This window comes from Mobula birostris, chromosome 2 (assembly GCF_030028105.1).
Source record: "Mobula birostris isolate sMobBir1 chromosome 2, sMobBir1.hap1, whole genome shotgun sequence".
Taxonomy (NCBI): Eukaryota; Metazoa; Chordata; class Chondrichthyes; order Myliobatiformes; family Myliobatidae; genus Mobula; species Mobula birostris.
Genome location: NC_092371.1, coordinates 85,687,073 through 85,710,306, shown reverse-complemented (window position 1 = coordinate 85,710,306; position 23,234 = coordinate 85,687,073). Strand labels below are relative to the sequence as shown.

At 41.5% G+C, this 23,234-nt stretch overlaps 1 protein-coding gene across 3 annotated transcripts in view; it reads right to left on the bottom strand.

Annotated features, from left to right (window-relative positions):
* The window catches only part of poglut1 (protein O-glucosyltransferase 1), a 32,672-nt gene extending 11,344 nt beyond the window's left edge, over window positions 1–21,328 (bottom strand). The window contains exons 1-8 of one of the 3 annotated variants that reach the window (XM_072244384.1): window positions 21,222–21,328; window positions 14,925–15,009; window positions 11,390–11,533; window positions 9,004–9,139; window positions 7,969–8,090; window positions 4,562–4,621; window positions 3,221–3,320; window positions 647–705 (exon numbers count right to left, since the gene is read on the bottom strand). In XM_072244384.1, coding sequence (XP_072100485.1) covers window positions 647–705; window positions 3,221–3,320; window positions 4,562–4,621; window positions 7,969–8,090; window positions 9,004–9,139; window positions 11,390–11,533; window positions 14,925–15,009; window positions 21,222–21,300 — 785 coding nt within the window. In that variant the 5' untranslated portion in view covers window positions 21,301–21,328. Of the gene's footprint in view, window positions 1–646; window positions 706–3,220; window positions 3,321–4,561; window positions 4,622–7,968; window positions 8,091–9,003; window positions 9,140–11,389; window positions 11,534–14,924; window positions 15,010–20,632; window positions 20,742–20,923; window positions 21,191–21,221 lie in introns of those variants that run through there. The other 2 variants (XM_072244393.1, XM_072244399.1) reach the window with 2 other exon arrangements.
* Window positions 21,329–23,234: the final 1,906 nt, after the last annotated feature.

Sequence of the window (23,234 nt, the reverse complement as noted above, 5' to 3'; positions counted from 1 at the left end):
CCAACCTCTGGGCTGCGGACCGATACATTGTCACACAGTGTGTAGCGGTGGCTAGAACGCACCCAGCACATCTTTAAGAAAAAAGCCAAAGTAAACAAGCTAATTAATTAGGTGCCGCCCAGCATGTAAATGTCCGCCCAGATCAGAGGCAATGCAATCAGCAACCGCCTCTGATCTGGGCCGACATTTACATGCCGGGCGGCACCTAATTAATTAACTTGTTTATTTCGGCTTTTTTCTTAAAGATGTGCTGGGTGCGTTCCGGCCACCACTGCACCGCTGCATTCTTCGCGGCAATGTATCGGTCCGTGGCCTGGAGGTTGGAGACCACTGATCTAGCCCTTCCCTCCTCCATAGCCTTCCAGTTTTTTCATTTATGTACCTACCTAAAATTCTCTTAAATGCCCCTAATGTACCTGTCTCTACCACTACTCCTGGCAGGGCATTTCACACTCCCACCACTCTCCCGTGTAAAAAAAAAACTAACTCTTACACCTCTCTATGCTTTCCTCCAATCAGCTTAAAAATTATGCCCCCTTGTATTAACCATTTCCATACTGGGAAAAAAATCTCAGGCTGTCTGCTTTCTATTACTGATTGTTAGTCTAGATATCTGGATTACTAGCTCAGTAATTTAACTACATACTTGTATTTGCAGTGTTCCACCAAAGGAATTTCTTTAGCAGGAGGTCTTCCCAGTGTGTCCTGTAAATAGACCAAATTATAAGATTAACAACAGCTGCAGTTTGCATATACAGTGGATTCTGGTTAATTGGGACACATTGAAAAAAAGTACATTTGGCCCAATTAGACGGCTGTCCCAATTAACTGAAGTTTCCTGGAAACAGTTAAAATACTATAAAAAGACAAACTACCATTTAACCGTAATAAATTATGTATTTAACTGAAACACAGAATTAGAACACTACCAATAGAACTACTGTACTATAAAACTGTGTATAGTTCCTAATAGTTATTGACAGAAGAATTCATCCAGTGCTGCCATGTTCTTTTGATTGACTGTAAAAGAACAAAGTCAATGCGGGAATCTAGGGTAATCTTTTCGCTCAGTGTTATATCTTTTCGTGGCATCTTGGCAAGGGTCTGAAGTTTATCAACAGCTTTTTGAATTGGAGTCTGTCAACAACATAAGCATATGCATCTGACGTTATTTGAAAACTTTGCTCCGTAGGGCCACACAAGTACACGTGACTGATGCTAGTTAGAAACTGCTTGGCAACTATCTCCTGTCCCAATCAAGCAGCAAACACCTTTTCCTTTGTAATATGCACAGTGTCCATGATCTTGCTGCTACTTTGTCTCCCTTCTATAGACTCTGAGTAGAATAAATACAGATGCAAAAACATCAATGACAAACAAGAGAAAATCATCTGCAGACACTGGAAATCCAAGCAACACACAGAAAATGCAGGAGGAACTCAGCAGGCCAGGCAGCATCCATGGAAAAGAGCACAGTCGACGCCTCAGGCTGAGACCCAAAGGCATTGACTGTGCTCTTTTCCATGGATGCTGCCTGGCCTGCTGAGTTCCTCCAGCACTTTGTGAGTATTGCAAAAAAATCAATATGAGATCTCCCCCATCTCTTTCGACTCCACAAATAGATTATCACTTTGATCTTCCAGAGGACCAAATTTGTTCCTTGCTATCTTTTTGCTCTTAATATATCTGTAGAAGCCCTTAGTATTCTCCTTCACCTTGTCCACTAGAGCAACCACATGCTTTCTTTTAGCCCTCCTGATTTCCTTCTTAAATGTTCTCTTGCATTGCTTATACTCAAGTAGTACCTAATTTGTTTCTATCCGCCTATACCTGCTATGCACCTCCATTTTTTTTCTTAACCAGGGCCTCAATATCTCTCAAGGTCCCCTAAACCCGTTACCCTTGACTTCTATTCTAACAGGAACATACAAAATCTGTACTTTCAAAATTTCACTTACCAAGTACACCTTTGTCAGAAAACAACTTATCCCAATTCATACTTGCCAGATCCTTTCTGACATCATCAAAATTGGCCTTTCTCCAACTCAGAATCTCAGCCCAAGGCATAGACCTATGCTTTTTCATAATTACTCTGAAACTAATGGCATTATGATCATGAGATGCAAGGTATTCTGCTACACAAACTTCTGTCACCTGCCCTCTCATTCCCTAATAGGAAATCTACTGGCAAACTTCCTCCTAGTTGGGACTTCTATGTACTGTTAGGGAAGCCTTACTGAACACATTTGGCAAACTTTTTCTATCCAGTCCTTTTACAGTATGGGAGTCCCAGTGAATATGTGGAAAGTTAAAACTAGGCAGCATCTGTGGTGGAAAAGGGCCGAAGGGTTCCCAAATGGTGACCAGACAGCTCAAGGGCAACTGCCTATGGTGGAAACGATGAAATTCAGAGCAGATTAAAACCACAGGAGCAGTATGACCTGAAGGTTGTAGGCAGGAAGGTCTTTTCAGAAGCAAAGGGAGGAATTTGAAAGTGAGCAAAGATTTTAATACTGAGACAGTGCTGACATGGGAACTGAGACAGCAGAAGTGAGCCGGGTGAACATAAGACATAGGAGCAGGATTAGGCAATGAAGCCATCAAGTCTGCTCCACAATTCAATCATGGCTGACTTGTTATCCCTCTCAACCTCATCCTCCTGCCTTCTCCCTCTAACCATTGATGCTCTTGCTGGGTGGCGCAACTCTGTATCTCTAAGTTAAAAAGTAATAAGTAATCAAGATCCTATCAACCTCCGCTTTAAATATACTCAATGACAACAACAGGAGGTATGAGTTACTTACTCAGAGGTACAGCACAGTAACAGGCCCTCCGGCTCAACAAGCCTGCGCACCACAATTACACCCAAGTGACTAATTAACCTCGTGACCAGTACATCTTTGGAACGTGGAAAGAAGCTGACTGGAGCACCCGGAGGAAACCCATGCAGTCATAGGGAGAACGCACTAACTCCTTACAGCCGTGGGAATCGAACTCAGATTGCTGGCTCTGCAGCCACCGTGCCTGACTTGAGATTTTGAAATAAATCCTGCTTTCATTACCTTGGCTTCCACTGCCGACAATGGTGTGAAGGATGCCAAGAAGTGCAAGATTCATTTTAGTCACGTTTCCTCATGCACTGGAACTTTGTACCAGTCCAGAATGTTTATATATTATCAACTCCAATGAGACTTCAATTCAGCTCCTACCTGCAGCTTACCTTCTCAGACTTCCAGGCCTGGTTTTTAGTGTACGCTGCATCTACCAGCGACGGATCCTCACGCGACAGCAGAACAAGAGGATCCCGCTCTGAGCTCGTCCTGAAATGGAAACAATAAACCTGGTATTGCCATGTCATGTGTCAGGGAAAGGGACGTACACAGAGAAGAGTCACATGTAGTGTCTGAATGTTCATATGATGATAGGGTGTTTCATTTACCATTTGACACATTTAATTACTTACTTAGATAGTGAGAAATAGACCCAACACTGCCTAGCAAACCCCCTATTTGATCCTGCACTAATCACAGGACAATTTACAATGACTAATTAACCTACCAACTTGGACTGTGGGAGGAAACTGGAGCATTCACAGGAAACCCATGTGGTCACAGGAAGAACATACAAACTCTTTACAGGCATGTTGTTGCCAATGTAAGTGTCTCCTAATAGATAAATTATTTTGTATTGGTATCGGTTTACTATTGTCACTTGTACCAAGATACAATAAATAACTTGTCTTGTACACTGTTCACACAGATCAGTACAATAAGGTACCTATCCAAACTTCTCTTAAATGTTGAAATCGAGCTCACAAGCACCACCTGCGCTAGCAACTTGTTCCACACTCTCATGACCCTCTGCATGAAGAAGTTTTCCTTCATGTCCCCTTTAAACTTTTCACCTTTCACTCTTAACCCATGACCTCTAGTTGTAGTCCCACCCAACCTCAGTGGAAAAAAGCTGCTGGCATTTATCATATCCATGTCCCTCAAAATTTCGTATATCTCTATCAAATCTCCTGTCGATCTTCTATATTCCAAGGAATAAAGCCCTAGCCTATTCATTCGTTCCTCATAACTTATGATCTCTAGACTCAGCAACATCCTTGAACTTATGATCTCTAGACTCAGCAACATCCTTGTAAATTTTTTCTGTACTCTTTCAACCTTTTTACATCTCTCCTGTAGGTAGGAGACCAAAACTGCACACAATACTGCAAATTAGGCCTCAGTAACATCTTATACAACTTCAACATAACATCCCAACTCCTGTACTCAATACATTGGTTTATGAGGCCAATGTGCCAAAACCTTTCTTTAAGACCCTATATTCTACCCCATATATTCTATGGCATCATTTTAATAAACCTATCCATCTCTTGCAGCAAGTCTTCTCTAATTACTTTCGTTTATGTACTAAACCTTTCAACAAGGGTAAATTTTGGAATCAGCCCTCACCCCGTGAGGGAGAGGAAGCCACATTAGGTTCAGAAACTGGGTTAATTAGTCAAGTTCTCAGATACTCTCCAGCATTTATTTGGTACATCTTTACAAATTACCTTGATCCTCTAAAGAAACCTTTTGTGATTTTCTTCTCCCATGGCCATTCTTCAGCTGATCTAGTGAAGGAAAGTGAGTAAGTTACGATAGATACCACTGACTGTAAACAGATATCCCTCCTATTTCACATACTGAGCACAGTATTTACCATCATGTAACTTGTTCTAGTTGTTGCGCAATTTTAGAAAAGTCTATTCAAATTGGATTAAACAAAGCCAAGAGTACTAGCTAGACTCGAGGAGTCTACCTGGAGGATATGACCAAACACATTGATGCAGGTAGAGCAGTAGATGTAGTGTACATGGATTTCAGCGAGGCAGTTGATAAAGTACCCCATACAAGGCTTACTGGGAAAGTAAGGAAGCATGGGATCCAAGGGAACCTTGCTTTGTGAATCCAGAAGGCAAAGAGTGGTTGTAGGTGGGTCATACTCTGCACGGAGGTTGGTGACCAGTGGTGTGCCTCAGGGATCTGTTCTGGGACCCCTGCTCTTCATGATTTTTTATAAATGACCTGGATGAGGAAGTGGAGGGATGGATTAGTAAATTTGCTGATGACACAAAGGTTGGGGGTGATGTGGATAGTGTGGAGGACTGTCAGAGGTTACAATGGGACATCAATAGGATGCAAAACTGGACTGAGAAGTGGCAGATGGAGTTCAACCCAGGCAAGTGTGAGGTGGTTCATTTTGGTAGGTCAAGTATGATGACAGAATATAGTATTATGGTACGACTCTTGGCAGTGTGGAGGATCAAAGGGATCTTGGGGTCCGAGTCCATAAGACACTCAAAGCTGCTGCGCAGGTTGACTCTGTGGTTAAGAAGGCATACGGTACATTGACCTTCATCAACCATGGGATTGAAATTAAGAGCCGAGAGGTAATGTTACAGCTGTATAGAACTCTGGTCAGACCTCACTTGGAGTACTGTGCTCAGTTCCGGTTGCCTCACAACAGGAAGGATGTGGAAACTATAGAAAGGGTGCAGAGGAGATTTATGAGGATGTTGCCTGGATTGGGGAGCATGCCTTATGAAAATAGGTTGAGTGAACCTGGCCCCTTCTCCTTGGAGTGACGGAGGATGAGAGGTGACCTGATGGAGGTGTACTGTATAAGGTGATGACAAGCATTGATCTTGTGGATAGTCAGAGGCTTTTGCCCAGGGCTGAAATGGCTAAAACAAGAGGGCACAGTTTTAAGGTACAGAGGGGATGTCAGGCGTAAGCTTTTTTTACGCAGGGAGTGGTGAGTGTGTGGAATGGGCTGCCGGCGACGGCGGTGGAGGCGGAAATGATAGGGTATTTTAAGAGGCTCCTGGATAGGTACATGGAACTTAGAAAAACAGAGGTCTATGGGTAACTCTAGGTAATATCTAAAGTAAGTACATGTTCGGCACAGCAATGTGGGCTGAAGGGCTGGTATTGTGCTGTAGGTTTTCTATGTTTCTATGTAACTCTTACTCCACTATACTGATGAGTGCATTGTTGCTGCTTCATGCAACCAAGCTAAGCTCAGCAATTTCAACAACTTTGCCTCTAATTTCCACCCTGCCCTTAAATTCACTTAGTCCATTTCTGACACCCCCCCTCCCCTTCTTGATTTCTCTTTCTCCATCTCTGGAGACAAACTGTTCAGCGACATTATTCATGAACCTACCGATTCTCACAGTTATCTTGACTATACCTCTTCGCACCCTGTCTCCTGTAAAAAGGCTATTCCCTTTTCTCAGTTCCTTCGCCTCTGCCGTATGTTCCCAGGATGCGGCTTTGCTTTCCAGGACATAGAGATGTCCTTATTCTTCAAAGAATGGGATTTTCATTCCACCACTATCGATGCTGCCCTCAACCGCATCACCTCCATCTCCTGGACATTGACGCTCACCCCATTTTTCCGCCGCCTTAACAGTGATAGAGTTCCTCCTGTCCTTACCCATCACCCCATGAGCCTCCACATCCAACACATCATTCCCTACAACTTCCACAATCTCTAAACGGATCCCACCACTAAACATAACTTTACCTTCCCTCCCTGCTTTCTGCAGGGATCGTTCCCTCCCTTGTCCGTTCATTCTTCCCCACTAATCTCCCTCTCAGCACTTACCCCTGCAAGCAGCATTAAGTGCTACACCTCCTCCCTCTCATCCATTCAGGGCCCCAAACAGTCCTTCTAGGTGAGGCAAACCTTCACCTGCCAATCTGCTGGGCTCGTCAATTATGTCTGGTGCTCCTAATACAGCCTCCTCTACATTGGCGAGACCTGTTGTAAATTGGAGGACATCTTCATCAAGCACCTCCACTCCACCAGCCAAAAGCGGAACTTCCCAGTGGTCAAACATTTTCATTCTGATTCAAATTCCCTTTCCAACATGTCAGTCCATGGCCTCCTCTTGTGCCGATGAGGCCACCCTCAGGGTAGAGGAATAACACCTTATATTCTGTCCGGGTAGCTTCCAACCTGATGACATGAATATCCATTTCTCTTTCATGTTAAACCACTCCCCCCTTACCCTTTTCCCCACTCTGGTCTTTTAAGTCATCTCATCTGCTTATTACCTCCAGAGTCCCATCCTCCTTCCGTTTCTCTTATGGTCCTCTCTCCTCTCCTATCAGATTCCTTCCTCTCCAGCCTTTTACCTTTCCTATCTGCCTAGCTTCAACTGTCACCTTACCCAGCTAGCCTCCTTCCCCACTCCCACCTTTTTATCTTGGCATCTTGCCCCTTCCTTTTCAGTCCTTAGGAAGGGTCTCGGCCCATAATGTTGACCTTTTATTCATTTTTATAGAGGCTGCCTGACTTGCTGATTCTTCCAGCATTGTGCGTATGTGTGTTGCTTTGGATTTCCAGCATTTGCAGACTTTCTTGTGTCCAGATTACATGTTTTGGATTAGACTGTATAATTGTTATTTCTGTGCAGTTTAATTGTTCATGCCTGCTTGTATTTTATATAACTATCTATAAACATGGAACTGTTCAGCATGTTTCCTAGTGGTCACAGTATGTATATGAAATTTTTAGTGTATTCCCTAGTGGTTACATTTGTATGATTTTGGAAACTTCTCTGATGTAGCATTATTTGAATAGGGGCTATCTGATTGGTTAACTCTTATCTATATATTTGAATGGAATATTTCTTATCTATGGAGTATAAGAAGGGTAAACCATATTGGCCCGTTATTCTTTGTCTTTTTTGTTCTTTGTTCTTAGCTACTAGACTTTTACAGCTCTACACTTCTGATTCTCTTTGTTCTATTAGTGCTTAATATAACCAATCCAGAAGCAAAAGGTTTGTGCCACTTTTTTGACTTCCAAAAGAACCTTGTATTAAGAACATCAGAACCCAATAGATGGAGAGGTTATACAACACACCATTTGCACAGTTAGACACAATAATTTATTCAGTCAACTCACGTTTGCAGCTCCTCCCTCATGAGGTCCCAACGTCCGAGTCCTGTGGGATAAATTGGCCAAACTGCTGGACCTCCCTCCCAGAAGGTCCATGCAGGGTACATGATATCATAGTATTCTGCTGTCTGTGTGGAAAAGACAGAGAGAATTCTCTTCAAATAGTGGAAAGGAAGAGTTAATTATAAAGTTTATTGCCACAGGCATATCTACTCAGGGTATAAGTGCCACAAAAATTTGATTCTTGCAGCAGTAGCACAGTACATTACAAAACAGAAGTCGATTTTGAAGACAGAAATCCGAAGTTCGATAAGAAGTCTGGAAATTAATGTCCAATGGCCGAAGCCTGGACACCTATTCTGGAGTTGGAGGACCATTCATATGTGTGGGTGGGAGGAATTTAGCGGTTTGTTTTCCTGTCATGGTTTTGTTGTGTTGTTCTGCCAAGCATTGTGGACCTGATATGCTGGTGCTGAATGTATGGTGACACTTGTGGACTGCCCCCAGCACATCCTTAGGTTGATAATGCAAACAAAGCATTTCTCTGTATGGTAACATGTACATATGATGAAAACATCTGAAGTTAATATAAACTTAAATTACTATTAAAACTTCCACATAAAATACAAGTTATAATACTAGTACAAGTTATAGATGGTTCGGATTATTGCTCATCTTTCTCTCCTACAGCAGGGAGTCTGAACTATAAGAAGGTGACTGCAAAAGTCTCATTTCTTCCACAGTTTGCTAAGATCATGAATTGATACAACAAACAGACAAAAAAGCTAATGAAATGGTAAGATTGCACCCTGATATGCCACAGGCACGGGAAGGAATAACAGCAACAATAAACAGAACACTGATAGTAGGAGTATGGAGGGCTATTTTTCCAATGCAGATCAATGGGAGTAGGTAGTTTAAATGGCTTGGCATGGATAAAACGGACCAAAGGGCCTGTTTCTCTGCTGTACTTTTCTGTGTAAAAGATGAGCAAAACTGTGCTGTTCTTCGACAACCTGAGAATATCGACCACCCACTTACCTTGCTGAACGATAAAACAGGCTTGATGGGTTGCATCCACTTTGGAATCTGAGGGTAGTCTCGAACATTGAGGACAAATTCCATGTCAGGGAGCTCATCGATTATTTCCAGTATAAAATGCTCTACCCCACTGCACCTGAACTCAAAAGAAAAAGGGTTGAGATCCATCTGCTGATTTAGAGTTTGAGCTGCAAACTGTCTGTGCTATTTTGATATCATCCTTGCCTTAATACAGAACAGTACAGCACATAGGCTCTTCAGCCCACGATGTTGTGCCGAGCTTTTAACCTACTCCGAGATCAATCTAGCTCTTCCCTCCTACATAACCCTCCACTTTTCTATCATCCATGTGCCTATCTAAGAGTCTCTTAAATGTCCCTAATGTATCTGTCTCTACTTCCAACCCTGGCGGGGCGTTCCATATACCCACCACTCTCTATGTAAAAAAAACTCTCTCTGACACCCCCTATACTTTCCTCCAATCTCCTTAAAATTATGCCTTCTTGTATTAGCCATTCAACTATGGGAGAATGTCTGTGGCTGTCCAATCCATCAATGCCTCTTATCACCAACATGAGAAAATCTGCAAATGCTGGAAACTTAAGGCAATGCACACTAAAAGCTGGAGGAACACAGCAGGCCAGGCAGCATCTATGGAAAGAATAAATAATTGGCGGTTCAGGCTGACACCCTTCATCAGGACTGGAAAAACGACAGAGGTTGGGAAAAGAAGGTGGGGGGAGGGGAGGAAGAAGTACAAGGTGGTAGGTGATAGGTGAAACTGGGAGAGGCAGGGCGGGGTGAAGAAAGAGCTAGGAAGTTGATTGGTGAAAGAGATAAAGGGCTAGAGATGGGTGAACCTGATAGGAGGCAGGAGACGACCATGGAGGAAAGGAGAGGAGGAGGAGAACCAGAGGGAGGTGAATGGGCAGATAAGGAGAAAGGGAAACAGGAATGGGGAATGGTGGGAGGGGGGAGGAGGCAATTATCAGAAGTTCAAGAAATCGATGTTCATGCTATCAGGTTGGAGGCCATCCAGATGGAATATAAGGTGTTGCTCCTCTAACCTGAGTGTGGTCTCATTGTGATAGTAGAGGAGGCCAGGGACTGACATGCCAGAATGGGAATGCGAAGTAGAATTGAAATGGGTGGCTACTGGGAGATCCCATTTTTTCAAGTCAGGGATTCTTTGTTAGAGGACTTGTTTGCAGAATTCTGAATACTCCTTGAATCTAGAGAATAAACCTTCTGACAAACCAGACCTGAAGAAGAACACATAGATTACCATAAAGTGACAGACTATTAAGAATAGATGTTAGAGCTAAAGACCAGAGGATATTTCTTATTCAGAGTTCTGCAAACAAGTCCTCTGAAAAAGAATCTCTGACTTGAAACGTTAACTGTTCCACTTTCCACAGACTGCAGCTTTTCTGTTTTAATTTCAGAGTAAAACCCCTTTGTCTCATTCAGATTGTTGCCCACCCCTCTGAATCCCTCTCCTTCACCTCGATGTTATTATACACTTGATAGATGTCTACAAGATGACAAGAGGCATAATTCTCTGTAACTTAGGCCATCTACAACAGGATCCCACCATCAAGCACATCTTTCCCTCTCTCCCGCAGAGATCACTCCCTACATGACTCTCTTGTCCACTCGTCCCTTCCGGTCCTCGTCCTTGCAAGCAGAACAAGTGCCAGGCCTGCTCCTACACCTCCTCCCTCACTACCATTTGGGGCCCCAAACAGTCCTTCCAGGTGAGGCAATACTCATCTGGGAATCTGTTGGGGTCATCACTTGACCATGATCTTAGAACGTAGAACAATACAGCACAGGAACAGAGTCTTCAGCCCACAATTGTGTGCCAAACCAATTAAATGGCCAACTAAACTAAACTCTTCCATCTACACAATGTCCATATCCTTTACATTCATGTGCCTATCTAAGCGCCTCTGAAAAGGCCCTCTACCACAACCCAGGCAGTGCATTCCAGGCACCTACCACTCATGTAAAAAACTTGGCCCTCACATCTCCTTTGAAATTACCCCCCTCTCACCTCTGGTATTAAGACATTTCACCCTGGGAAAAAAGATACTGTCAACTTTATCTATACCTCTCATAGTCTTACAAGCCTCTATTAAATCTCCCCATCTCTTGCCTTGTTCTACTGTGCAACTCACTTCTGGTTATGTTAGAGGATTTTACTCGTTCTTCACTGCACGTTAGAATATTTGACTCAACAAGCAGCCTCAAGGATGGCGAAGTCGAATTTTCACTGTTAACAGGTGCAGAGTCAAACATCTCTCCAGGAAAGATTCTATGCTCGTGGCCATTTCAGTCCTGGAATAAATATATCAAGGCCCAGCAGGGTATGTTGCACTCCCACCTGGCAGGAAACATGCAGTTGTCTTGTCGATAGAGCTTGCCCTTAATAATCTGGTAGTGGCTCCCCACGTCCTGACGGACAGTCGCTGCCATCATTTCTTCCGAGATTCCTTGCTGAAAAGGTGAAAGGTCATCCTCTAGAACACTGCGTAAAGAATAAAATATTCGCAATTGGTCAGAGGTTCATAATTATAGATTGTTAGTAGGTCTATAGCAAACACTAGTATATTAGCCTACTGAAAAGCTAAATTCTGCAGGTGACAGAAATTGGGAATGAGAGAAGAACCGCGCTGACATTTTGGGTTGAGATGTAACAAGGCAAGGAAACATACAAGCAACATACACATATTTCAGGCTGCATTATTGGAGGGGAATAAACAGTCAACAATTCAGGCTGAGACCCTTCATCAGGATCATGAGTGTGGGAGTCAAGTGGTTAGCATCACGTTTTACAGCGTGACCTGGGTTCATTTCCAGCCACTATCTGTAGGCAATTTGTACGTTCGCCCCATAACAGTGAAGGTTATCTTTGGGTACTCCAGTTTCCTCCCACATTCCAAAGACATACAGGTTACGGTTAGTAAGTTGTGAGCACGCTAAGTTGGCATTGGAACATGGTGACACTTATGGGCTGCCCCCCTCAGCACACCCTCGAACTTTATTAGTTGTTGACACAAATGGCGCAGTTCACTGTATATTCATATACGGTGCTAAAAGGTTTGTGAACCCTGTAGAATTTCCTGTTTCTACACAAATATGACCTAAAATGTGATTAGATCTTCATGCAAATCCTCAAACTAGATAAAGAGAAGCCAATTAAATAACACAAAAAACGTTATACAGGTCCACAATCCCTTATCCGAAATCCTTGGGGCCAGTTGCATTTCGGAATTCAGAATTTTTCGGATTTCAGACCCCCTCCCCCCCCCCGATACCAAAAAACACTTATGTTCAAGTCCCTTATTTAACCTGTCTCGGCACGGTGCCCAGCGGCACATCAAACCTACGCACATCCTCCCGTATACTTCAAATCATCTCTAGATTACTTATAATACCTAATACGATGTAAATGCTATGTAAATAATTGTTATACTGTATTGTTTAGGGAATAATGACAAGAAGAAATTTTATTTCCAACAAAAACATTCAATAAAACATAAAAATATACAGTTTCAGACGAACCGAATCAAACACATGGTAAATGACTTATTCAAATAAATGTAGAACATCACTGTCACTATAAATGTCAGTAACTTGTCTTTCTGTTTATTTAAATCATATACAGTGGTAGTTCTGACACTATTTTCTTCAGTAAGACGCCACACAGACACACCATGATCAAGCTTCTGCAATAACTCCACTTTCTGCGTTATTGATAGAGAAGATTCTTTCTCTTTTTCTCATTGTTACCCACAGGGGTACCTGCAGCTCTTTTGGACATTTTCACAGTGAAATTAAACACAAAGTCAACAGTGAACACAAAATATCAGCGAACAGCAAATGCACGTGTAACCAGTACGAGCGCTGAGCCACAACTTACGTCTGGCCGCCTCTGCTAGTGCTGCCACGTCACACCTGAGTGACGTCACCTGTTGGCGAAAAAAACTTCTGTTCTCAGAGCTTTTTGGATTTCAGAATTTCGGATAAAGGAACGTGCACCTGTACGTGGTCATTTATTTATTGAGGAAAATGATTCAATATTACATGTATTTGTTGGAAAAAGTATGTGAACCTCTAGGATAATACCCTCTACAAAAGCTATTTGGAGTCAGGTGTTCCAAACAATGAAATGAGATTGGAGGTGTGGGTTGTAGAGGTGCCCTGCCCCATATATAAAAAAAAGACACACAAAGTCAGGTAACTGACAGAGCCTGCTCTTCTCAAGAAAGATCTGTTTATGTGCACCATGCCTCGGTCAAAACAACTTTCAGAATACCTTAGAAGAAGAATTGTAGAGATGCATGAAGCTGGAAAAGGCTACAAAAGCATTTCTAAAGACCTGAGTGTTCATCAGTCCAAAGTAAAAGAAATTGTCTAAAAATGGAGAAAACTGTTGCAACTCTCCCTAGGAGTGGGCATTCTGCAAAGATCACACCAAGAGCACAACGTGCAATGTTGAAGGTGGTGAAAAAGAACCCAAAAGAAACAGCAAAAGACCTGCAGAAATCACCAGAACTTGCTAAAGTCTCTGTTCTTGTGTCCACTTTAAGAAAAACACTGAACAAGAATGGTGTTCACAAAAGGATACCACAGAGGAAACCACTGCTCTCCAAAGAAAACATTGCTGCACATCTCAAGATTGCAAAAGGCCACCTGGATGTTCTACAATGCTTCTGGGACAATGTGCTGCAGATAGATATGACAAAAGTTGAATTTTTTGGCAGAAATGCACATTGCTATGTTTGGAGGAAAAAAAGGGTACTGCACACCAACACCAAAACATCATCCCAACTGTGAAACAGAGGAAGGAGCATCATGGTTTGGGGCTGCTTTGCTACCTCAGGGCCTGGACAGCTTGCAATCGTTGAGGGAACAATGAATTCAGAATTGTATCAAGACATTATACAAGAGAATATCAGGGTAGCAGTCCGTCATGAATGGAGATAAGACTAATGACTCTCTCATTACCTCTACAACTCCTACTGGCCCTCAGGTGCTCAGGTCCTTTAAACAACTCAGTTTATAAACTGGAAAACTACCCAGCACGAATCAGAACTGAGAAAGTCTCTCAGACGAATGGTGTAAAGTCTTCTAGACAACACAGCAAGTCCAGTTGCCTTGATTTAGTACTGCTTGATACAAGAACAGAATGGGTTAAAAGGAAGAAAATTCCTGTTTTGGAATGGCCCAGTCAAAGTCTGGACCTTAATCCTATAGAAATGTTGTGGAAGGACCTGAAGCAAGCAGTTCATTCAAGGAAGCCAACCAACATCCCCAAGCTGAAGCAGTTTTGTAAGGAGGAATGGCCTAAAATTCCTCCGAGCTGATGTGCAGCACTGATCAACAGTTACCAGAAACGTTTGATTGAAGTTATTGCTGTACAAGAGGGTCACGCCAGTTACCGAAAGGTTCACATACTTTTTTCTAACTAATATATGTAATATTGGATCTTTTTCTCAATAAGTAAACGAACAAGTATAATGTTTTTTGTGTTATTTATTAAATTGGGTCTCTTTATCTAGTTTTAGGACTTACATGAAGATCTGATCACATTTAAAATATTTATGCAGAAAGAAAAAATTCTAGTGTTCACAAATTTTCTAGCACCACTGTACATGTGACAAATAAAGTTAATCTCTTATTATTTTTATTTAATTATTTAGAGATACAATGTGGAACATCCCACGCTGCCCAGCAACCCACCTATTTAATGTGGGGCAAGGGTGAAATGGATCACATCCTTAAATGGGAAAAGACTGTGATGGAGCCAGATGCACAAAAGTTCACAGCTGGTGGTGGTGGGGAATTATAATATCAAAACATAATTCAAAATCCAAAGTATGTTTTTACAAAACTAAACAAAAGTAAGCACATACCGTCGGTGACAGCTACAGTTATGTGGGCTACAGGTCTGGTAAAATTCCAGAGCAGCTGATATCATGTCCTTGTATTTCTGCCAATCTACATTTGGAAAATAAAGATAACAATGTTAGCAACAGAGTTGTGAGCACTCAAAAGATCAGTGAATACAATAGCTTGATTCTGGCTGATGCCACTAATTCCTCTCATTCCACTCCTCTGTTAGTGAGCAGGATCTACACCCGTTTAATCTAAAATGCAAACAACCAACAGTAAAGGGACTATTAATTTGTGAATGCATTGTGCTTTATCATAACTATACGTGCTGTGTGTACTCTGCTGTGTGTACTGTGTTTAGCACCTTGGCTCCGGAGGAACAAAGTACACTACTGTCCAAAAGTCTTAGGCACATACATACAACTAGGGTGCCCAAGACTTTTGCACAGTACTGTACTTGTCAATGTGGAGTGGAGAGCGAGTGTGTAAACCTGGTAGGAGCAAAAGATATTGGGAATGGCGCGGGTGGAGCACCGTGGGAAGAGTGTGGGACAGGTGGCAGAGAAGGAGTGCCGAGGTAGGGTGTGACACGGGTGCAGATACCAGGTAAGGTCATATGAATCCAAACAATTGTTTTTTTGATCATTACAAAATGTCCCTCTGGTGCTTCCCACTCCCTTCCCCTTTTCCTAGCCATGAATCCCCCCTCCCTGCACACTTCACACTCTCAGTCCACAATAGAGACACATATCAGAATCAGGTTTATCATCATTCAAAAATGTCACGAAATTTGTTTTTATTTTGTGACACTACAGTGCAATACATAAAATTACTACAAAATTGTGCAAAAGCCTTTAGGTACCCTAGCACTATATAAATATATATATGTGCCTAAGACTTTTGCACAGGGCTGTATGGCTGAATGATAATAACCTTAAGCTTGAATTATATCATATTTTTTCAGGACATCTGTACTTCCAAGACCAGAGAATGATACTCCGACTGACAGATTTTCAATATGAAAAGTTGTCAAAAAAGCTTCACTTTGTGTTGGCTAACTTGAGATACTAATTTTAATTATCATTAATCGCGGAATTAAATTCAAACTATTCAGCAGCATAATCAGGAAACAAATTCCACATAAATGGAGATACAGACTCTTTTTCCCGTAAGGCTGTGAACGCCAAAGGTCAATCAAAATGTTCAAAGCTAAGTAGATCTTAGTTAGAGACTGTTATTTTAAATAGAGATTACAACGTGCTAACCGGCTCTTCTGGCCCAACAAACATATGCTGCCCAATTACATCCATGTGACCAATTATCCTACTAACCCATGTGTCTTTGAAATGTGGTGAAATGAAATGAAATATCTTTATTGTCATTGCATAGTACAATTTGTCATGCACCAATACAGCGAAAATGTGTTTGCAACCCTCGGAAACCAGAGCATCCAGATAAAACCCACATGGTCACGGGGAGAATGTACAAATTCCTTACAGTCAGCGGTGGGAATTGAACCTGGGTCGTTTGCGCTGTAATAGCGTTAGACTACTATGTTACGCTACTGTACTGCTATAAAATTACTTAATTTCTCTGCTGTTGTAATAGCATTTGAACTCACATTTCTGGAACATTAATCAAGGTGTTGAATGCTCGTTGAGTAACGTTACCACTATCCTATCCTTTGTGATTGTTTGTTCTTGAACATGGAACAATGAAAGATAGATCAGGCATCGTCAAGTGAATACCAACGAGATGAACAGCCTAATCCTTCTCCTGAGGTTTCTAGCATGGAAATGACAGTGGTATGGTCTCAATGCAATGACTGATTCATTGCTTTGCGCTCGTGTTTCTAATTCTTCAGCTGGCTTACTTTGTAACATCATGAGGCAAGTTCAATCATCATCATCATCACCAGGTGCCATGCCCAGTTGGAGCTTTGACTGCCATGGCCCACACACTCCTGTTTCGGGTCAAGTGGATCAATTCATTGGTATTCATTTCCAGTTCTCTGGCTGCTGTCTCTATCATCATTTGTCTTTGCCTTCCTCTTGCTTTCTTCCCTTCAATCTTTCCCATAATTACTGAGCATTCTAACTCCTCTTTCCTAATTACATGTCCAATGAAGTAACGTTGCCTTTTCATGATCGAAGTCCAATCATACAGGGCTCAAAATGGCAAATAGTAATTGAATTACTTCTTGTCCTCCAGCCTTGTGCCAGCATATGCAACACTGCTCAGTGCCAAGATGAGAAAGGCTACACAACATGTATGTTCTCCACCAGCTCCAGTCTCATACTTTCAGAATCACCTATAATTAAAGCAACTTCACAGCACATCTACATGCCACAGGAAAGCAGCAGTCATCACCAAGGACCCCCACCAGCCAGGCCATGCTTTCTTCTCGCTGCTGCCATCAGGAAGGTGGTACAGGAGCCTCAAGACCCACACCACCAGGTTCAGGAACAGTTATTACCCCTCAGCCACCAGGCTCTTGAACCAGTGTGGATAACTTCGCTCACCTCAACTCTGAACTGATTCCACAACCTACAAACTCACTTTGAAGGACTTTACAACTCATGTTCTCATTATCAATTTATTTATTTATTTATTTTTGTATTTGCAGTTTGTTTTCTTTTGTACATTAGTTGTTTGTCGGTCTTGGTTTATGTGTAACTTTTCATTAATGCTCTTGTATCACTTTCTTCTACTGTGAATGCCCATAAGAAAATTAATCTCAGGTAGTATATGAGACTTAGATAGTACATTTACTTTGAACTTTGCAATTGTGCATTCACTTTCACAATCAATTTTCAAATGTCTCCTCCATAGAATTAATCTTAGTCCACCAAAGAAAATTATGCTATGCATAACCTTGTAGTGCCTAAGATTGTGGTAATGAACTGACCCTAACCCTAACCCCTTGAAAGGTGGCAATGAAACATATCAAGTCCTGCATGAGAAGTGACTTGGATCCACTCCAATTTGCCTTCCAGCACAAAATGTCCACAGCAGATACCATTTCAGAATCCGAATTAAGTTTTATATCATGGCATATGTCATGAACTTTGTTGTCTTTTTCATTGGCTTTTCATTCAACCCTGGAACAGCAAAGATGCATACAGCAGGATGCTCTTTATGAACTACAGCTTGGCTTTCAATACTATTAACCCCTCAAAACTAATCAATAAGCTTCAAGAATTTAGTCTCAATGCCTCCTTGTGCAAATGGATCCTCAATTTCCTCATTCACAGAACCCCGTCAATTCAGATTGGCAACAACATCTCCTTCACAATCTCCATCAGCACAGATGCACCACAAGACTGTGTGCTTAGCACCCTGCTCTACTCACTTTATACTTATGACTGTGAGGCTAAGCACAGCTCCAATGCCACATTCAAATCATTGGTCGAATGGTGGTGATGAATCAGCATATAGGAGGGAGATTGAAAATCTGGCTGAGTGGTGCCACAACAACAATAATAACCCCTCATTCAATGTCAGCAAGATCAGGGAGCTGATTATTGACTTCAGGAGGAGAAAACTGGAGATCCATGAGCCAGTTCTCACCAGGGGATCAGAGGTGGAGAGGATCAGCAACTTTAAATTCCTTGATGTCAGAGGATTTATCTTGGGCCCAGCATCGAAGTGCAATTACAAAGAAAGCACGGCAGCACCTCTACTTCCTTAGAAGTTTGCAAAGATTTGAAGAAACCTAGAATCTGATTTAACACCTTACAGATAGGAAAGGAAGGAGGAGGTATGGCACTTCCTTGCTTGAGAAACTATTTTTATGCTTCACAGATAACCCCTCTGTTATATTGGTGCAATAGGGAATACAAGGCTAGATGGAAGGAAATAGAATTTGGATTGATTGACAGTTTTCGTCTACAGGCCTCAATTGCAGACAAAGGATTGGTGGCCCAATTGGAAAAGTTTAAAAACAGCTGGATAAATCTCACACTAAAAGTATGGCAGAAGGTGGCTAATTCATGTGGAATCTACAACATGTTAAAACTTTTCAGATGGTGTGCTTATGATACCAAATTCCTTCCCAGCAGAGATGATAAAAGATTTGAACTATGGATAAAGAAAGGTCTTACAACCTACCTCTCATTCACACATAAAAATGCATTACAAAGTTTTCAATCCCTGCAGGACAAACATGGCCGAGAACACAATGACTTTTTTTTAGGTACCTTCAAGTACAGCATTATGTTAACCAGAGTTGTAGACATACTTATCAACAGCAGAATTAGAATTTTTCAAGATTCTGAAATCGGCTTACAGCTCAATACCAAGTAAATCTATTTTTCGATTATATAGTGCCCTCTCTCATGCCAAAAATGAAAACACATTGTACATTAAAGAGAAGTGGGAGAACAAAGCGGGGTTGGTACTTTCAAAGGAGGCTTGGGGGAAAATATGCAACTTTCAGTGGTCTTCAACTAACTTTTTTGTTTGGAGAGAACATTGCTGGAAAAATATAAGATACTTCAAGACCCCATACCAGGAAAAATATAAAAACACAAACGTGGCGTGTTGGAGAAGGTATGGCTGCAAGGAGGCAAATCATTTCCATAATTTTTGGGATTGCCCTAAATTAAGTTTATATTGGAAGGGTATTCACAGAACATTAGTCAAGGTATTTAAGACTCAGATACCTCTGAACTTGGAGACTCTCTATTTGGGGCATGTATTGTTTTTGGAACAGAAGAAAGATATAAAGCTGCTGCAAATTTGGAATAAATAGATTAAGTTTATAACCCCAATATGAGCAGATGAATCTCCTAATGGTTCATACTGCTTTCCTCATCAACATAGTAATAGTGTTAATGTAAGCTCCCTTGGTTCGAATGTTCACTGTTCTAATTCTGGAAAACGTGGAATTAACACAAGTAAAGAAAAAGATTTGGGGGGAAAAAAGGATAAAATGAAGTAAATAAGTACACAGGGATTGGATAAGTATGTTTGTGGGTAGGAGCAAACATGAACGTGTTAGGATACAAACACCTGCGATGGAAGTTACATAGGGTTACAAACAATATTTTGGACTAGAAAGAAATGGACCAGAAGAGATACATGGAAATTAATAGTCAACCACTATTATTACTATTTTTAATAACTATTATTATTTAAATAGTGTGGAATTACAATTGCACATAAATATCTATTTAAGTGCCTAATTATACATTCTTGTTTATTCCCACTTTGTTATGCCCTTTTATTATCTTTTCTTTTTTTTCATTATTTTCCCTTTAATATCATCTGTGTGTACTTGTGAATGTATACATATTTATACATATATTAAAAAATGGAAAAGGTTTTATATGTAAAAAAGTGTGCATAATACTTGCGAATACCTTATCCAAATAAAAATAAAATTAAAAAAGTTTGCAAAGATTTGCCATGATATCTAAAACTTTGACAAACTTCTATAGATGTATATTGAAAGGAATATATATTTTACCAATGCCCAGGAAAAGAAAAGACCACACAAAGTACTGGATATGACCCTCCTCACCATTGAGCACATCTACACAAGAGCGCTGTCACAGGAAAGCAGCTTTCATCATCAAGGACCCCCACCACTCTGGACATGCTCTCTTTCTGCTGCTGCCATCAAGAAGGTGGTACAGGAACCTCAGGACCCACACCACCAGGTTCAGAAACAGTTATTACCCCTCAACCATCAGGCTCTCAAACCAGAGGGGATAACTTCACTCACCCCATCACTGAACTGTTCCTGCAACCTATGGACTCACTTTCAAGGAATCGTCATCTCATGTTCTCGATACTTATTGTTTTTTCTTCTCTTTTGTATTCTCACAGTGTGTTGCCTTTTGCACATTGGTTGTTTGTTCTTCCTGTTGCGTGCGGCATTATTTTATTGTGCATCTTGGACTTACTGAGCATGTCCACAAAAAACAACGAATTTCAGGGTTGTATATGATGGGATATATGTACTTTGATAATAAATTTACTTAGAATTTTGAATAAATACATTGCGGCAACTCACCAGATTTACTTGCAATTTATCTGTTTCCATGTTATCTCAGTCTATGAATATAGTCAATGACCGCTGCCTCAAGGTGCCAGTGAGGTCGATTTAACCCAGATCTTGGCGCTATCGGTGTAACTTTTGCATCTTCTTTCCCAATATCCCCATTCAATCCCTCGACACCAACACAGCATCTTACCCAGCCCTCACCACCCTGTCTGTAACCTCTCTCTTCCCCATCCGTGGAATTCTCTGCTTTCAGTTGCTGAAACCACTGCTGGGCGCTGCCTGCCAAACCCGACCGGAACCACTCTACCTGTCCTGCCGCCGCCAGAAGCCGCAATTATATTCGAGCCCCACACAAAGGCCGCCAGCAGGTGCCATCTTGTCGCCATCGCACAACACGCCTGCGCACATCTACGGCTCTGCGATCCATTACACGGTCTGGCCTGTGGTTACCATCGCGACGGCGCCCAGGCCTGGTCGTGTACACAGCCTGTTGATGCAACTGATGATGACTGCCTGGCTATCTCAGCCTACCGATAAATGGTGGGTTTTACCTAGTGTCAGGGATTCAAATGTAGCGTTCGTAAATTTAAAACTTTGTTTGCACTCTCTGTAAAGTTTGTCAAATTCGCGCAGCCATTCACTGCTCGAGACGTGAATCCTGATAGGATTTACACTTTCTCGCTCATCATTGGTCTTCTACACTTGTTAGTCAAACGATTCTACCTTCTCCCCCATTTCCAGCACTTTTAAAACTCCCAGAAATATTAAAACATGAGCGACGTGCTCATCGAGTTGTTACGTCCGCCATTGTCCTGCAGATCAATCTTCAACCACAGGGGCCGTGTCCATAGCAATTTACCGCTGTTGTTTGCAAAAGCTAATTACAGCTGCAGAGCTATTAACAGTAATTCTCAACTACTGAACTATATATCAAAAATTCATGCAGATTTCTCAAAGGTACACTCATTAACACTACCCTGGAGATCTAACCTTAAAAGCTGATATTCATGGTCCACTCTACAGACTGGAGAAGAAAAGTGTAAGCTGGAATTTCAATATCACATTACCGCATTGTTTATAAATGTGCCTCTGAGTAGAATTATTTCCTACACCATGGGGCCAATAATTATTTATAACGTACACCGTCATATTGATCACATTGCCTGGTTGTTTTAATTGTATAATATGTAGGAGTTTTATAAATTCATACTGCCTTTGTTGCATTTTCTACATAATTAAACATTAAAATATTCGTGTCCTTTGGTAGAAGGAATGAAGTACTTTGGTAGAAGGAATAAAGGCGTAGACTATTGTCTAAACGGTGAGTGAATTCGGAAATCGGAGTTGCAAAAGGATTTGGCAGTCGGTAGTAAGGACGGCAAATACAAGGTTAGCATTCATTTAGAATATAAAAGTAATGCTGAGGCTTTTTAAGGATTTGGTCTGACAACATATGGAGTTTTATGAGCAATATTGGGCCAATTTAAGAAAGGATGTGTTGGCATTGGAGAGGTCCGGAGGAGGTTCTCGAGAATTATCCTGGGAATGAAACGGCTAACGTATGAGGTGCATTCGATAGCTCTGGGCCTATACATGCTGAAATTTACACGAATAGGGGTGTGGGGTGGGGGAATATCTGTGGACAGGATTACGAAAGTCTGGGACCAGAGGGCACAGCGCCTTTAGAAATGAGATGAGGAAATAATTTAACCGAAGGGTGGTGAATCTTCCTTGCCACAAACTGCTATGGAGATCAAGTCTTCGGGTATATTTAAGGCGGAGGTTGATAGTTCTTGATTAGCAAGGGCATCAAAGGTTACGAAGAGAAGGAAGGAGAATGGGATTGAGGGAAAAATGATCAAACGGTTCTCCTACCGTATCTTTTGTGTTCTTTTTACATTAGGCTGAGATTATAATTTACCACCAAAGAAATGATCATCTGTATTGGATTTGATTTGATAATTGCTAAATAGTGAAAACCAACTTAAGTTATAACCAGTTATTCTGCAAAATCTTTTATTTAAAAATGAGGGATAAAATGGGTATTGTGAAAACTTAAGGATCAGGCATATCTATGATGTGGAGGTTAGGCCATTAAATGGACACTCAGCATCCATTTCCAATGATTCATACATAATTCCCCCAACACTTCCAATTTTCAGCCAGTACAGTTACAGAAATTCAGTATGTGTTCCAAACTCCAAGAGTAAAGGTGTTTTATTAGCTCAAGGCATTCTCTGATCTGTGTTACTATACTTACCCATTAGCTGCAGTATGGAACAATTTCAGAACTCCAGTGAGATCATTCTTATTTTTTTCT